The sequence below is a fragment of the Erythrolamprus reginae genome, chromosome 3, assembly GCF_031021105.1.
Source record: "Erythrolamprus reginae isolate rEryReg1 chromosome 3, rEryReg1.hap1, whole genome shotgun sequence".
Taxonomy (NCBI): Eukaryota; Metazoa; Chordata; class Lepidosauria; order Squamata; family Dipsadidae; genus Erythrolamprus; species Erythrolamprus reginae.
The window spans coordinates 1,906,649-1,923,005 of NC_091952.1; the positions used below are offsets into that span (position 1 = coordinate 1,906,649).

The following is a 16,357-nucleotide window of genomic DNA, read 5'->3' on the forward strand; positions in this document are numbered from 1 at the left end:
CCAAGCGGAGTGCTGCTGCTGCTTGCGATTCCTGCCAGAGAGATTTCTTTCCTTTTGGTCAATTGATTGGACAACCGGGGAGCACGGAAGAGGTTTCCCCTGTCAGGCTGCTACTGCCCGATCGATGCGGCTGTCGGATGGAAATTCGGACGGGCTGCTTTGCAATCGAGACACACGAAGCTGAATGCATGGGCCTCCGATTCCCACCTGGGCCCCTCTGGGCCCCCTTTTACCTGGACTCTTCTGCATAAGCACAATCCTCGACTTACGACCAGACTGAGCCTAACCTTTTCTCTTGCTGAGTTGTTAAGTGAGTTTTGCCTGTTTTACCAGCTCTCTTCCTGCCGGCCGGGAAGTGAATCGCTGCAGTTTTTAAATGACTAGCACGGCCGTTAAGTGAACCTGGCTTCCCCACGGACTTGGCTCGTCAGAAGGTCGCAAAAGGGGAATCGACCGTCATAAATGCGAGGCAGTTGCCATGGGTTCCAATTCTGACCACGTGACCCCCGGGATGCTGCAAGAGTCATGTGTGAAAAATGACTGTCAGTCACTATTTCCAACGCAGTTGTCACTTCAAACGGTCACTGTGAGCTGAGGATTCTCATACTGGGCGGCTCCTTTCAGCCCACTTTCCAAACGTGCCCCGTTATTGTTCTACTTAACATCAGGTGACTTTTTCTTGTCAACCACGTCCACAAAAATTGAAGCGACATGAAATTAGCTGCGCTGCATTATTCTGAGGTCACCTGGAAAATGCCAGCAAGAAGCTCCAGAAAATTATTAGCTGTGGTTTGGTTCCCGCATTTGAGTCTCTTCACCTGCAACTATGCAAAACGGCTCATTTCTGCAATGTAAGAATCTCGGGTCCCATTTGTTGGGGGTCAAGGGAAAGGGAGGGGTTTGCCTTCTCTTTCTGCTCCAGATCCCCATGGACAATTGAGGGGCCACTGGGTGACACAGAAGGCTGGACTCGATGGGCTTTGGCCTGATTCTTATGTTCTTATGTACTATGGGATGGTATATGTGCTATTTCCATTGCAATATGTTTTATTTATTTATTTATGTATTGGATTTGTATGCCGCTCCTCTCCACAGACTCAGGGCGGCTAACAACAACAATAAAACAGTATATAACAAAATCCAATACTAAAAAACAGTTAAAAACCCATTATATAAAAAACCAATCATACATACAGACATACCATGCATAAAATTGTAAAGGCCTAGGGAGACGTGTATCTCAGTTCCCCCATGCCTGGTGGCAGAGGTGGGTTTTAAGCAGCAAGGAGGGTGGGGGCAATTCTAATCTCTGGGGGGAGTTGGTTCCAGAGGGCCGGGGCCGCCACAGAGAAGGCTCTTCCTCTGGGTCCCGTCAAGCGACATTGTTTGGTTGACGGGACCCGGAGAAGACCCACTCTGTGGGACCTAACTGGTCGCTGGGATTCGTGCAGCACCCTTCTTTCCTTTCTTCCACCATCCATTTTCTTTCCTTCCTTCCTTCCTTCCCCTTCCTTTCCTTCTAGCACTGGTGGTGCAGTGGTTAGAAAAGTATTGCAGGCTAATTATGCTGACTGACCAGTTTGGACCATTTAAGACTGACTCAGCCTTCCATCCTTCCTTGGTGGGTCAAATGAGGACCCACACTGTTGAGGGCAACCTGCTGACTCTGTACACCGCTGAGAGAGGGCTGTGAAGCCCTATGAAGTCGTATATAAGTGATATTGCCATTGCTATTAGAGCCTCTTTAATAACATTGATGGGACATATACAACAATAAGCTTCAGTGTTAAGCAATCAAATTAACGAAGAGAAAACGGAGAGGCCGATATGGACAGAAAATGCAAAACAATTTGTGCGCTGATAGATTTTACTGTGAAAACTGTGAAATATTTAGGAATCTTCTTCAGGGCAAATAGTAAGAATTTATTCATGGACAATTATGCACCAAGTTGGGAAAAAATAGTTATTCATCTTTTTTTATTGCAAGACTGCCTGGGGAATTCTGGAAGTTGGAGTCTATCCGTCTTGAAGCTCCCAATGTCCAAAAATGCTTCTCGAGCCTGTGTGAAGGAGTGCCAAACGTACGCCTTGCAAAGATGCCCGAGGGGGACACCAGGCATTTGATTCCTGGGAGCCCCCCCACCGTAGCCTCCTTTTGTTCCTGCCCCCCGTTTCGAGAGGGGTTTTGGGTCCTTTCTGCTTGCTTTGGGTCCTTGAACCTGTTGTGCTTAGCTCTGGCCCAGCTCCTGCCCCAAGGACTGTGGATGTGGGGGAGACATCCACATGCTGCAGGCCTGTTTTGCCCCCGGTGGAATCTGCTGATGAAGGCTCCTCTGACCAAGAAGACATGAGTGACAGGGAGGAGGAGAGTGGGGCAGACAGCTCAGGAGGAGATCAATTATCTAGCTCCTCCTTGGATTCAGAACAAGAGTTAATGATACAGCCACGCATGCGGAGAGCGATGCATAGGCAGCAACAACTGAGAGATTATTATCAAAGAAAACGAGGCCACCTGTGGTTGGGTCGGGCTGTGGTCATTAGTGAGGCTGCTATAAATAGCAGCCTGTGGGTTTGGCCATTGTGGAGGATTATCTGATCGTTGTGTTTCGTGACTGCTTTACTGACTTTGACCTTTGTGTGCTGATTTTTCCCTGCTTTGAAACTAAACCAGAGCAAAGTGTGTTTCACTTTGTGAAAGAAGAAGGACTGTGAATTGCCTCACAGCTGCAAGCTAAGTATCTCAGAACTGATAAGGGACTTGTACAAATTACCAGTTTGTTTGGAGAGGAGGGCTCTTTGCTATCCCAAAAGAGGGCTTGGTTTAAGTGAATTTTCATTATAAAGAACATTGTTTTGAATTTTCAAACGTGTGTGTGTCTGAAATTTGCACCTGTGAATTTTTGGGAGGATTCTACCAGGGAGCCCGACAGAACAGAACCCAGAGAAAGAGAGAAGCCCAATGCATTGTCCCCAAGTCTTCAAATTGCCCAAACTGATCAACACTGTGCTGGCTGGGGGATTCTGGCAGTTGAAGTCCACATGTCTTCAATTTGCTTAGCAGAATAGAATTGGGAGGGACCTTGGAGGTCTTCTAACCCGACCCTTGCTCAAGACCCTACACCACTCCAGACAACTGGCTGTCCAACCTCTTCTTAAAAACCTCAAGTGTTGCAGCACCCACAACTTCTGGAGGCGAGCTGTTCCACTGGCTGGCAATGAGGAAATTCCTCCTTATTTCCAGATTGGGTCTCTCTTTCACCAACTTCCACCCACGGCTTCTGGATCTGCCCTCAGGTGCTTTGGAGAACTGTACAGAACTGGGGTTGGAAGGGGCCTTGGAGGTCGTCCAGTCCAACCCCATCCTCAAGCAGAGATCCTATCTCATTCCAGACAAAGGGCTCTCCAATTTCTTCTTAAACACCTTGATTGACAGAGCACCCACCACCTCTGAAGGGAGGCCGTCCCATTCGCCCTGCACAGTGGTTGAGGTTCAAGGTCCTGCCTCCCCCAGGCAGGGGGTCCAGAGGGCTCACCAAGGAGGAGCGGAGGGCTGGCTGGGGTCAGAGACCAACCTCTCTTTCAATTGGCTTGGAAGCTTGAAAAGAGAACCTTGGCTTGGCCACTTTCTGTATTCTTTTAAAATAATGACTCTGGCAGTTTCCAGGCAACCTGCGTTTGTTTCCATGGCAAAAGATTCCGGGGAGGGTGAACCCACCATGCACTTGGTTCGCTCAGGCCTGATCGATTCCAGCGTGCCTTTTGCTCACCCGGGGGCTGCGGCTCGCTCACAACCAAGGCTGGGTGATTAGATGAGGTTTCTAGAGTTGGAAGGGACCTTGTAGGCCATCTAGCCCAACCCCTCGCTCAAGCAGGAGTCCCTACACCATATCGGACAAATGGCCGTCCAATCTCCCCTTGAAAGTCTCGAGTGTTGGAGCTCCCACAACCTCCGCAGGCAACGTCTGTTCCACTGGTTGGTCGCTCTCACCGTCAGAAGGTTCCTCTTTATTTCTCTCTTGGGTCAGCGCCCATCCGTTGTTCCCAGTCTGGCCACCTGGTGCCTCGGAAAACAGCCGGACCCCCTTCCTCCTCTCTGGGGCAGCCCCTCAAGTATTGGAAGATGCTCTCCTGTCTCCCCTGGTCCTTCTCGCTGTTAGACTGTCTGTCTGTCTGTCTGTCTGTCTGTCTGTCTGTCTGTCTGTCTGTCTGTCTGTCTGTCTGTCTGTCTGTCTGTCTATCTATCTATCTATCTATCTATCTATCTATCTATCTATCTATCTATCTATTTATTTTATTCAATTTTTATGTCGCCCTTCTCCTTAGACTCAGGGCGGCTTACAACATGTTAGCAATAGCACTTTTTTTTAACAGAGCTAGGCTATTGCCCCCACAATCCGGGTCCTCATTTGACCCACCTCGGAAGGATGGAAGGCTGAGTCAACCTTGAGCTGGTGATGAGATTTGAATCGCTGACCTTCAGATCTACAGTCAGCTTCAGTGGCCTGCAGTACAGCCCTCTACCTGCTGCGCCACCCCATGCCCAGTTCCTGCAAATGTTCTTCACATGTTTTAGTTTCTGTTGTGGTTGGCTCTGGCCCAGCTCCTGCCCCAAGGACTGAGGAGGGGGATGCGGGGGAAACATCAACATGCCATAGGCCTGTTTTGCTGCCGACAGAGTCAGACGGTGAATTGTCCTCTGCAGAAGGAAGTGACGGTGAGATGGAGGAGGGGGGCTTGGAAGGGGGCCCAGGAAGAAGTCAATCCTCCTTATCTTCCTTAGATTCGGATGAGGAACTAATGATAGACCCACGCGTGCGTAGAGCTATGCATAGGAATGAACAGCTTCACAAGTATTACAGGAGATAATGGAGTCCACCTGGAGTTGGGTGGGGTTCAAGTAATTAGGGCTGCTGTTAAATTGGCAGCGTGCTGGCCACGCAGTGTGGAGATTATCTGATCGTACTGGTTTGGACCGTGACTTGCTGTTTCAGGACTCTTGATTTTTCAAGTCTTTGAAACCAAGACAGAGCAAAGCGTGTGTGTTTCAACTGGTGGAAGAAGGAGGGCTGTGACGTTTCTTCACAGCTGCTAGCTAAGTAGTTAAGGACTGCTCAAGGGGTTTTTACAGCCTACAAGTTTGTTTTGGGAAGAGTGCTCCATGCAATACAAAAAGGGTGCTTTGTTTCTTTTGAATTTTGTGATAAAGGACATTGTTTTTGAATTTTCAAGTGTGTGTGTGTGTCTGAATTTTTTACCCTTGAATTTTCGGGAAGCTCATACCACAGAGCCCGGCTGAACAGTTTCCAGACCCTTTATCATCCTGGCTGCTCTCTTCTGCACTTTCTCTAGAGTGTCAATGTCTTTTTTGTAGTGGGGGGACCAAAACTGACTGCAGCAGTCTCAGGTGTGGTCTTCACTAGAGCCCTAGTGAACAGGGGGGCAGCTGGGGACAGGCAAGGGGCTTCCACTGGCTCAGTCAGCTGCTGTGCCCCGATGTCTCCAAGGGATCAAGCAGGGTGGCAGGGCGATTGTCATCTGAACGGCTGTCTCCACCAGAAGGATGTGGGACCATACAGGGAGTTATCCCTCGACTTACCATCATTTGTTTACTGACCGTTCAAAATTACAGTGGCGCTGGCAAGAGTCAGTTTTTCACACTTAATGACCGTCACAGCATCCCATGGTTGTGTCATCAAAATTCAGATTCCTTAGCAACTGGTACATAGCGCTTGACTCAGAATGATCATCTTCATTTATCGACCCCATAATCCCTTGCCTAGGGAGTGAAGTCTGGGCAACTGAATGTTTTACTGGCCCATTGCCCTTCCTGTTGCCAATGCGGAGTTTTGTTCAGCAGATATATTCTCAGTGTGCCCAGAGAAATATCTGCCACAGCACTACCTAGGATTGAACTCACAGCCTCCTGATTTTGAGGTGAGTGCTCCACTTCTAGGCCACCAGAGGATGGAATTATGTTGGCTGGGGAAATCTGGGAGCCCAAGTCTACAAGTCTTAAAGTGGCCAAGTTTGGAGACCTCAGATTTAGATCTTCTTCTAATTTCTGCCCTGCCCCTTGGATCACTTGCCTGAGCGCTCAACATTTCTCAACCTTGGCAACTTTTGGATATGTGGACTTCAAATTTCCCCAAATTTTCCATGGTTGGCTGGAGTAACAGTGTCACATTATTTTTTTTAATCTAGCATGAAATTAAGAAGGTCTTAAGCATAGAACCTATCAAGGAAAGACTTCATGAACTCACTCTGTATAGTCTGGGGCAGTGTTTCCCAACCGGTGTGCCGCGGCACACTGGTGTGCCGCGAGACATGGTCAGGTGTGCCGCGAAGAAATAAGCTCAGCTTCTGGTCTCGCAACTTTTTGCGAAGAGAAAAAAGTTGTGAGACCGGAAGCTGAGCTTGCTTCTTTGCGCCTTCCAAGTTTTCCAGCAGCTGCGGCGCCCCGCCCGGCTGGAGCTTCCCTGTCAGCAGGTGAGCTTTGGGGTTTGGTGGGAGGGCAGCGCGCAGCGGGAGGGTGATGACGGCGGCAGCGGCAGCGGGCAGGAGCCATGCCGTGGGGCGGTGGCAGGGTGGTCCCTCTCTCTCTCCCCCTCTCTTGCTTTCTCTTTCTCTCCCCCCTCTCTGCCTCTCTCTTTCTCCCAGTAGCCGTGGGGCGACGTCAGGGTGATCAGCTGTGAGGCGGAGCTACGGAACAGAGGCACCGACGGCGGCGGCTGGAAATGCTGGAATTGCGTGGCTGGCACTTGCCTGCTGGCTGGACCAGGACGGAGACTCAAGCCCCACGTCCATGCCCAGCGCAACGCCAGAAATGCACGGCGTCTAGCCACCGCCGTCTGTGCCTCCATTCTGGAGCTCCGCCTCACAGCTGATCACCCTGCCGTCGCCCCACGGCTACTGGGAGAAAGAGAGAGGGAGAGAGGGGGGAGAGAAAGAGAAAGCAAGAGAGGGAGAGAGAAAGAGAGAAAGAGAAAGATATAGCAAGAGAGGGAGAGAGAGAAAGAGAGGGAGAGAGGGGGGAGAGAAAGAGATAGCAAGAGAGGGAGAGAGAGGAAGAGAGGGGGGGATAGAAAGAGAGAGAAAGAGATAGCAAGAGAGGGAGAGAGAGAAGGAGAGAGGGAGAGAGGGGGGAGAGAAAGAGATAGCAAGAGAAGAAGAGAGAGAGAGGGGGGAGAGAGAGAAAGAGATAGCAAGACAGGGAGAGAGAGAAATAGAGAGGGAGAGAGGGGGGAGAGAAAGGAGAGAGAGGGGGAGAGAAAGGAGCGAGAGGGGGGAGAGAAAGAGAGAAAGCAAGAGAGATAGCAAGAGAGAGGGAGAGAGAGAAAGAGAGAGGGAGAGAGAGGGGGAAGAGAGAAAGAGAGAAAGACAGCAAGAGAGAGAAAGCAAGAGAGAGAGAGAAAGAGGGGGGAAGGAGGGTGAGGGAAAGACAGAGAGAGGGAAGGAGGGCAAAAAAGAGAGGAAGGAAGGGAGAAACAAAGAGAGATGGAGAGAGAGGGGAAAGAAAGAGGAGGGAAGGGAGAGAGAGAGAGAAAGAGGAAGAGAGAAAAATAGAGTGAAAGGGAGGAAGAGAGATATTTTTGTCCAAACTTTTTTTTACCACCCCACCCACCCACCCACCCCAATGTTCCCCAGGATTTTGTAAATGTGAATAATGTGCCGCGGCTCAAAAAAGGTTGGGAAACACTGGTCTGGGGGACAGAAGGAAAAGGGGGGACATGATCGAAACATTTAAATATGTTGAAGGGTTAAATAAGGTCCAGGAGGGAAGTGTTTTTAATAGGAAAGTGAACATAAGAACAAGGGGACACAATCTGAGCTGAGTTGGGGGAAAGATCACAAGCCATGTGAGAAAATATTATTTGACTGAAAGAGTAGTAGATCCTTGGAACAAACTTCCAGCAGACGTGGTTGGTAAATCCAAAGGAACTGAATTGAAATAAGCCTGGGATAAACACAGATCCATCCTAAGATAAAATACAGGAAATAGTAGAAGGGCAGACTAGATGGACCAGGAGGTCTTTTCCTGCCGTCCATCTTCTATGTTTCTAAGAAAGCTAGAAAGAGGCCTGCGAGGGTCTCTAGGGAACAGACAACACTGCACGAGAGGGGAGTTCCAGAGGCTGGAGAATGGATCCCAAGCCAGGAAAGCTCTTCCTATGGTGGCCTTGAGGCCCTGCCGCCTGTGGGCACACCTGTCTTACCTGCGAGCAGCTTCTTGCAGCCTCACAGGCTGCCTGGCGCTGAGGTAGGGCAGGCAGGCATCCACCACCGTATTCAGGTCGTCCTCACCTGCAGAAACAGTGAAGATGGGTGGCTCAGAGGAGGGGGTCCTCAGCCACACACCCCTTTCACACACACACTCCACGCCCCCCATTTCCCTAGAGAAAGGGTCCACAACCTTTCAGACCTCCGGGACCACTGAATTCATAATTTTAAATTCCACGGACCACTAATATGATCTACCTAATGACCAGGTGGGCGTGGCTAGGTGGTCATGTGACTGGGTAGGTGTAGACAACTCGATGTCACTCACATCAAAGGGCATCTCAGCAGCCTCCCTTCCCCTCCCCACTCGGGGTCATTAGGGCCCCAATAAGAAGCCACCACAAAAGAGTTGGCAAAATAGATGGCTGAGTTGAAATTGGATATGGCTGAGAAGGAGGCTCAGCAGAAGCACCTCAATGAGGACTAGGAGCATAGGCTTTCCAAGCAGAGGGAAGACCTGGAGGAGTGCAAGTCCTGATACCGGCGCCTGGAGGCTCAGTGGGCAGAGATGGTCAGCCAGCTCCAGTCCATGATGCACTTTAAGCTTAAGTTTTATATTAAATTTATAGGCCACCCAACTCTTCACGGACTCTGGGCGGCGTACAATAGTAAAAACTTATATCTTTTATCCATTTTCACCCTTGTGAGTCACTCTGAGTCCACGAATAGGTAATAAAAATGCTTTTAGAAAAGTTCTTTTAAAAGAAGGTTCATCAGCTGTGCCGCCCGATCATCAGACCCTTTTTTAAACCTTTTAAAAGTATCTTTTACTACCAGTTCAGCAAACTGGAAGAAGCATTTGTCAACACCCATTATATTGATAAAATTTTTGAATCCCACCCCTGGCTGAATCCCCCAGGATAGGGCCCTATGTACACATGATAAAGGCGGGATGGCACAGTGGTTAGAGTGCAGCCCTGCAGGCTCCTAACTGCCAGCTGTAGTTCAGCAGTTCAAATCTCACCACTGGCTCAAGGTTGACTCAGCCTCCCATCCTTCTCAGGTGGGTCAAATGAGGACCTAGATTGTTGGGGGCAAGAGGTTGATTCTGTAAACCGCTTAGAGCAGTGGTTCTCCACCTGGGGGTCGGGACCTCTTTGGGGGTTGAAAGACCATTTCACAGGGGTCACTCAAGACCAAGGGAAAAGACAAATTTCCCATGGTGTTAGGAACTAAAGCTTCTATTCTGGTGCCTTGGAATATATTTTTACAATCCAACCAATCAGGCATTTACAGTGGGAGTGTCCCTCTGACCTTCCTGCCAATCGGCTTCAAGCTCTACTGGGAGAATTGGCACTAGACTAATGGTTGGGTGTCACCACAACATGGGGAACTATATTAAGAGGTTGCACCATTAAAAAAGTTGAGGACCCCTGCTGTAAAGGAAGAAAGAGAGAGGGAGAGAGATGGATCAACATTACTCCTCTACTTCTGGGCTCTCCAACCCTGCCAACTTTAAGACTTGTGGACTTCAACTCCCAGAGTTCCACAGCCAGCTTTGCTGTCTGAGCCCACCTGCTGTCCTGCCTCTAACTGCCTTCTCTGGCAGGAAGGGAGCAGCGGAAGAGGAGCACTGCCAGGAAAACCGAGGGAGGAGGAGTCGGGAAAAGCAATAGCATCAACTGCCTGGGCCAGAAACCCCAGCATGGAACAATACAAGGGGCCTTGCGTGGCACCCCTGCTACTCACCCAGATCCAGAGCCTGGCAGAGGGACCCAAGGCCCTGGAGCACAGCCAGCTGCAGTTTGAAGGCCAGGGTGTGGCTGTAGATGGGTCCGGCGTGGCCACTGGTGGAGGCCTGGGTGATAAGGGAGGAAGCCAGCTTTGGCAAGACGTCTTTGGAGAAGCGGCTCCTTAGGAAATCCCCACTGTGGGCTCCGAGAGTGCACAGCACCTGCCAAGAAATATATAAGCAAATATATGGTCACTCATCTCCTGTACGAACTGAACTGAAGGAGAAAGCCCTTTTCCAGGATTCTTCTTTTTTTTAAAAAAAAAATTATATATTTTTCTTTAACATATATGTGCTTAACAAGTGGTATATAGTCTGAGTCAGTTTGCAAATACATATTAACATTCTTTTCTTCGTGGTGAAATGCTGATTCGGCCAGGTTCACCCAAACCAGTTAACAAATGCTTCCGGTTTGCCGAACTGGTAGTAAAAGATACTTTTACAAAGTTCTGATGATCGGGTGTCACAGGGGATTGTCATAGCTGTAGAACCTTTAAAAAAAAAGCTTTTTCAAAACCATTATTTACTACCCTATTCGCCCGAACTGTGACTTTGTGAGGTTCCTGCTCGTTGCAGGGGCCATTTTGTGTGAAGTGAAGCTGCTTCTGCATTGTGCATGAGTCAGTTGTGTAGCTTTTGTGTAAAATGTGATAGTTCAGCTCTCTGTGGCTCTGAGGTTTCTGCTTGTTGTTTGTGCCTGGGTAGGTGAGTGTGGCATTTGTGTTGTTTTTGTGTGATGTGTGAAAGTTGGTTTTTGAGCTCACCGGGTCACATGGCCAAGCCACGTCCACCAAGCCATGGCCACTGAACCGGTAGGGAAAATTTCACCCCTGCTTTACTTGTATATAATGATATCCTTCCAATTTGTAATTTCTATCTATATTATTTCACCATAGCTAAAAACCTTTCAAATAAACAAAAAAATGAACTGATGAAGAAAATAGACCGTCAGTTGTTTGAGAAAGTAAAACATTTGGGAATTAACCTAACAGACAGATTTGCAACAATTAAAGAAGATAACTATACAAAATTAATGCAACAAAGAGAACTGGAAAACATTTTCTGGGATTCTGGGATTCACTTCCCTGTTCTTGTTTCCTCCTCTCTCCTTCCTCCCAGAGAAAAAGAAGAGAGAAAGAAGCAAGGAGAGAGAGACGTTCCCCATCACAATCCTGAACCCACCCAGACTGGATCCTGCAAGGTTATAATGGGACAGGTAGAGATTCGCCTTACCTCAAAGGCTCTGAGAACAGCCAAGGGGTCATCGTTAATCAAGCGGCAAACAAGAGCAGGCCACGCCCGATGTGCCAGTGGGAGGAGCACGTTTTCGTGTGGACCGAGGACTATCACGCCGAGTTCGAGGACTTCGAGGGCCTATCAGGAGAGGCCTCAGAGTCAGAAGGTGAACATGCCAGGATTAAGGGAGACTAGCGGTGATATTGGGGAAACGGAGGACTGGCTGTCTAATTCATAATGTACGAACAGAATATTTGTGGCTCAGGATTGAAATGTGGGCTCCTTAGTGGTCTCTGAGCATAGCTTGCTTGTAGACATTTCATGACCCAAGTAAGGCGCATCATCAGTGCTAGAAGAGTGGGATTTGCTCTCTGTTTGTTATCCCTTCCAGCACTGATGATGTTCCCTAGTTGGGTCATGGAATGTCTGCAAGAAAAAAGCCAAACTCAGAGACCATCAAGGACCTCAGCGTTCTTTTCCTCTCCCCCTCACCCCTCCACAAATCCCACTCCCCTCTAGCACTGATGATGTGCCCTACTTGAGTCAGGAAACATCTGCCACAAAACAACCAAGTCCGGAGAGCACCAAGGACGCCACCATCTATAATGCACTTGATCCTTTGGGACAGTAAGAGCTTTAAACAAAGACCAAGCAAGACGGAAGCTGGGGAGTCATGGGATGCCTTGGTTGGAGCAGCCCACCCTCCTTCTCCTCCAGCTCCAATTCAGTGAGAAAAGAGGAAGAGAGCCCTACGAGGGGCTTCAGGGCCAAGGACAGAGGGGCTTGGGACAAGGGCAGCTTGGGGGTTCTGCTCCAGGCTGCCTTCTCCTTCCCAAGGTTAGGTTCTCCTGAGCCTGACAAGCATCTGCCACTCTGTTGGCCAGGATTCTGATAACTCTGCTGACCGGTTAAAAGGGACATATGTTGAGATGAAAGAATTGTGGAAAGTCCCAGAGGAAACCACAAGCTTGTGGGTTAAACGTGTGTTCACGACCACAGGAGGCAAGCGTGAGTCTTTTCATAACTTCTATTCTTATCTGTTGTGTGCTAGGGTCTTCTTAGATAACGAACTACACTGCTCAAAAAAAATAAAATAAAGGGAACACTTTAACACTTTCCACTTTAATTTTATGTGTGACTCCAAAGCCAGCCCTCCATTGGTTAATAAATTTGATTTCCATTAATGATTTTTGTGTGATTTTGTTGTCAGCACATTCAACTTTGTGCAGAACAAAGTATCCAATGAGAATATTTCATTCATTCAGATCTAGGATGTGTTATTTGAGGGTTCCCTTTATTTTTTTGAGCAGTATATAAAACAAAAAAAAATCTATACATATTTGCTTCTCACTGCATTTGGGGTCCTTCTAGCCTCACGGAGGACTCACCATTGTTCAGGTACATAAAAGGGTTTATCATGAGAGATCTGTCTCATCCTCCTCACTGAGCCACACCTCATTCCCTGCTTAGTATCTCCGGTTGGGCTTTGGAGCAGATCTTAAAGACCCCTGAGCAGGTGGAAGAAGAGGTCACCCGCTGTAGCTAAGGGCAAGCCTCCCCCTGTGGGGCACGGGGCCCTTGAGCGCTCGGCAGCATCAGAGAATGGCTGGTTGCGTCGATGGCATGGCCCCCCTTACCTTCAGTCGCACAACGAGGCTCTTGCTGGGGAGCAAGTGGACGGCCCTCTCCAGGACGTCTTTTGCCATCTTGGCCTGCAAGGGCAACGGCCTGTCTGCCTCAGGAGACCCTTCTGGTGCTTCGGGCTGCTCTGCGAGATTATCTGGGAAGGCAAGAGGGGGAGGGAAAGTGTGTTGCCAGCCTTGTACCGTCCACCCAACAGCTGTGGGTGGTGCTGAGTCCAGGCACAAATTCAGCCACTCCATGAGGGGGCATTGCCCTTCCTCCTGTCCCACCGCAGGCCAAGATGTTTATAATAATAATAATAATAATTTATTAGATTTGTATGCCACCCCTCTCCGAAGACTAGTGGCGGCTCACAACAAAACAATAATACAATAATTACAAATCTAATAATAAAATTTAAAAATCATTTAAAAAACATTAATAAACACAACCAGTGTCATAAGGTCACCAACTACACAATCGTACACACTCAACCCAGTTCATCATACAACGGAGGTCAGGAAATACGGCTGTACCAACCTTCCTCCTCCTCCTCCTCCTCCTCCCCCTCCGCAATCTGCTTCTCCTTCACGTACGCCGAGAAGAACTCTTCCATTTCGGCTGCAGTGGGCAGGTGGGTCGGCCTTGGTACCGGCGGGCAGGAGGGACCCCCTTCCAGATTAGGGTGGGTTTGCTGCTCCGGCCCAAACCAGGAAGCTGCCAGACAGAGGTTGGGCAGTGGTGAGAATTTCAGACCAACCTTTGGGGAAAACCTCTGAATACAATCTAGTCCTCATCCTCCGTGCCAATAAAAGAGACATTAGAGGTCCCCTAGAGCAGTGTCTCCCAACCTTGGCCACTGGAAGATATTTGGACTTCAACTCCCAGAATTCTGGGACTTGAAGTCCAAATATCTTCAAGTGGTCAAGGTTGGGAAACACTGCTCTCAGGCAGGAGATCTTTTATTTTATTATTATTATTATTTATTAGATTTGTATGCCGCCCGTCTCCGTAGACTCGGGGCGGCTTACAGCAATGATAAAAACAATATATAATGACAAATCTAATAGTTAGAATCTAAAATAACAATAATACATTTAAAAAGTCTAAAAAACAAGAACACCCAATATATATATATAAAACATACATCTTATATCATTTCAGGTAAGTGGCTGTCCAATCTCTTCTTAAAAGCCTCCAGTTATGGAGCACCCACAACTTCTGAGGCGAGCTGTTCCACTGGCTAATTCTTTTCACTGTCAGGAAATCTCTCCTTCTTTCCAGATCTCTCGTTAATAAGCTCCCACCTGTCACTTCTTGCCCTGCCCTCAGGGGCTTTGGAGAACAAAAGCGAACAGAGCAACAGGGTTGGAAGGGGCCCTGGAGGTCCTCTAGTCCAGCTCCCTGCTCAGAAGACCCTACAAGCTCTTCTTAAAAGCTCCAGTGTTGGAGCACCCACAACTTCTGGGGACAAGCAGTTCCACTAATTTATTTGTTTATTACATTTGTATGCCGCCCCTCTCTGTAGACTCGGGGCGGCTCACAGCAATAGTAAACACAATGTAAAATACAAATGTAATATTTAAAAACTAAAAAACCCATAATTAAAAAACATACAACATACCATACACAAATTATATAGGCCTGGGGAAGATGTCTCAATTCCCCCATGCCTGACGGCAGAGGTGGGTTTTAAGGAGTTTATGAAAGGCAAGGAGGGTGGGGGCAGTCCTAATCTCCGGGGAAGCTGGTTCCAGAGGGTTGGGGCTGCCACAGAGAAGGCTCTTCCCCTGGGTCCCGCCAGCCGACATTGTTTAGTCAACGGGACCCGGAGAAGGCCAACTCTGTGGGACCTAACCGGTCGCTGGGATTCATGCGGCAGAAGGCGGTCCCGGATAATTGTCTTCACTGTCGGGAAATTTCTCCTTAATCCTAGACTGCTTCTCTCCTTGATTAGTTTCCATCCACTTAAACCTAAACTCCCTTTGCTGAGCTCTATGCCAGTAGTGATCCTGACAGCCAATTATGCCAGCAGGACATGGAAGGTGTCAGCAAGTATTAACAATAGACTCGACATCTTCCAACATAGAGAAGATGCCGTTGCCGAATTCTATTTTGACCATATTGCTAAAGAAAAGGTGCTCCAGAGGAGTTTCCCTTGCAAACTACATGACACTGTCACGTGCAGGAGATTCCAACTTGCAGGGCACATTCTCTGCATGGAGAACAATTGAATCCCCAAAGTGGAAATGAGAGGAATGCACACACAAACACACACACAAGGCCAAAGGACCAAGGGGAGGCTCTCAAGATGCTGTACATGGCAAAGACTTAAGACTCTAAACATCACCTGGGAGGACACTGAAGTACAGTGGTCCCTCGATTTTCGCGGGTTTGAACTTCGCAAAAAGCCTATACCACGGTTTTTCAAATATATTAATTAAAAAATACAGTGGTACCTCATGATACGAACCCCTCATCATACGAACTTTTCGAGATACGAACCTGGTTAAGATTTTTTTGCCTCTTCTTCCAAACTATTTTCACCTTACAAACCCAAGCAGCTGCTGCTGGGATGAAGGGGTTTCTTTTTTCCCCTTTTTTGAAGAAAGAAAAGGGAGGGGCGGCTTGGGGGAGGAAACATTTTGCAGAGAACAAGGTGCTTGCAAAGGAACTGAAAGGGTAACTTTTGAAGAAAGAAAAGGGAGGGGCGCCCCCCTTGCCTTTCTTCCTTCCCACTCACCCTTTAGCTGCTCCTCCCTGCCCTCTGTTCGCCTCCCTTCTAAAGTTTGGGATTTTCCTGAAGGATTTGCAGGCATCATTTGCTTTTACATTGATTCCTATGGGAAACATTGTTTCATCTTACAAACTTTTCACCTTATGAACCTCCTCCTGGAACCAATTAAGTTCGTATCATGAGGTACCACTGTACTTCGCGGGTTTTTTCCCTATACCATGATTTTCCCCGCCCGATGACATCATATGTCATCGCCAAACTTTCATCTGCCTTTAATAAAAAAAATTTAAATAAACTTTAATAAATAAACATGGTGAGTAATGATCTAAATGGTTGCTAAGGGAATGGGAAATTGCAATTTAGGGGTTTAAAGTGTTAAGGGAAGGCTTGGGATACTGTTCATAGCCAAAAATAGTGTATTTACTTCCGCATCTGTACTTCACGGAAACTCAACTTTCGCGGGTGGTCTCGGAACACATCCCCCGCGAAAATCGAGGGAACACTGTACACCAAAAATGCTGGAGATCCCTTGCCACTGGATTTGCCACATAACACGGGAGGATCGAAGTCTGGTGCAAAGAACATGGGGAAGGCAGCCAAGGCTTTTCTCCCGCAATGAAGGAAGACACAACTGCTTCCCATCTGACCTGCAGTTCTGCGAGTAAAGCCACCGATTGAAGGAAATTCTCTCCATTTAATTAGCTCCCTGTTTCAAAAGCGCAAACCTGGCTCAGAGATGGATTGGTGATAAA

At 48.2% G+C, this 16,357-nt stretch overlaps 1 protein-coding gene across 6 annotated transcripts in view; it reads right to left on the reverse strand.

Moving 5' to 3' along the window:
* Window positions 1-16,357, reverse strand: part of TTI1 (TELO2 interacting protein 1) — a 33,265-nt gene that overhangs the window by 7,010 nt on the left and 9,898 nt on the right. For 5 of the 6 annotated variants that reach the window (XM_070744325.1, XM_070744326.1, XM_070744329.1 and 2 more), the window contains exons 3-7: window positions 13,409-13,585; window positions 12,883-13,025; window positions 11,243-11,383; window positions 9,967-10,171; window positions 8,214-8,301 (exon numbers count right to left, since the gene is read on the reverse strand). In XM_070744325.1, coding sequence (XP_070600426.1) covers window positions 8,214-8,301; window positions 9,967-10,171; window positions 11,243-11,383; window positions 12,883-13,025; window positions 13,409-13,585 — 754 coding nt within the window. The remainder of the gene's footprint in view (window positions 1-8,213; window positions 8,302-9,966; window positions 10,172-11,242; window positions 11,384-12,882; window positions 13,026-13,408; window positions 13,586-16,357) is intronic. The other variant, XM_070744330.1, reaches the window with a different exon arrangement.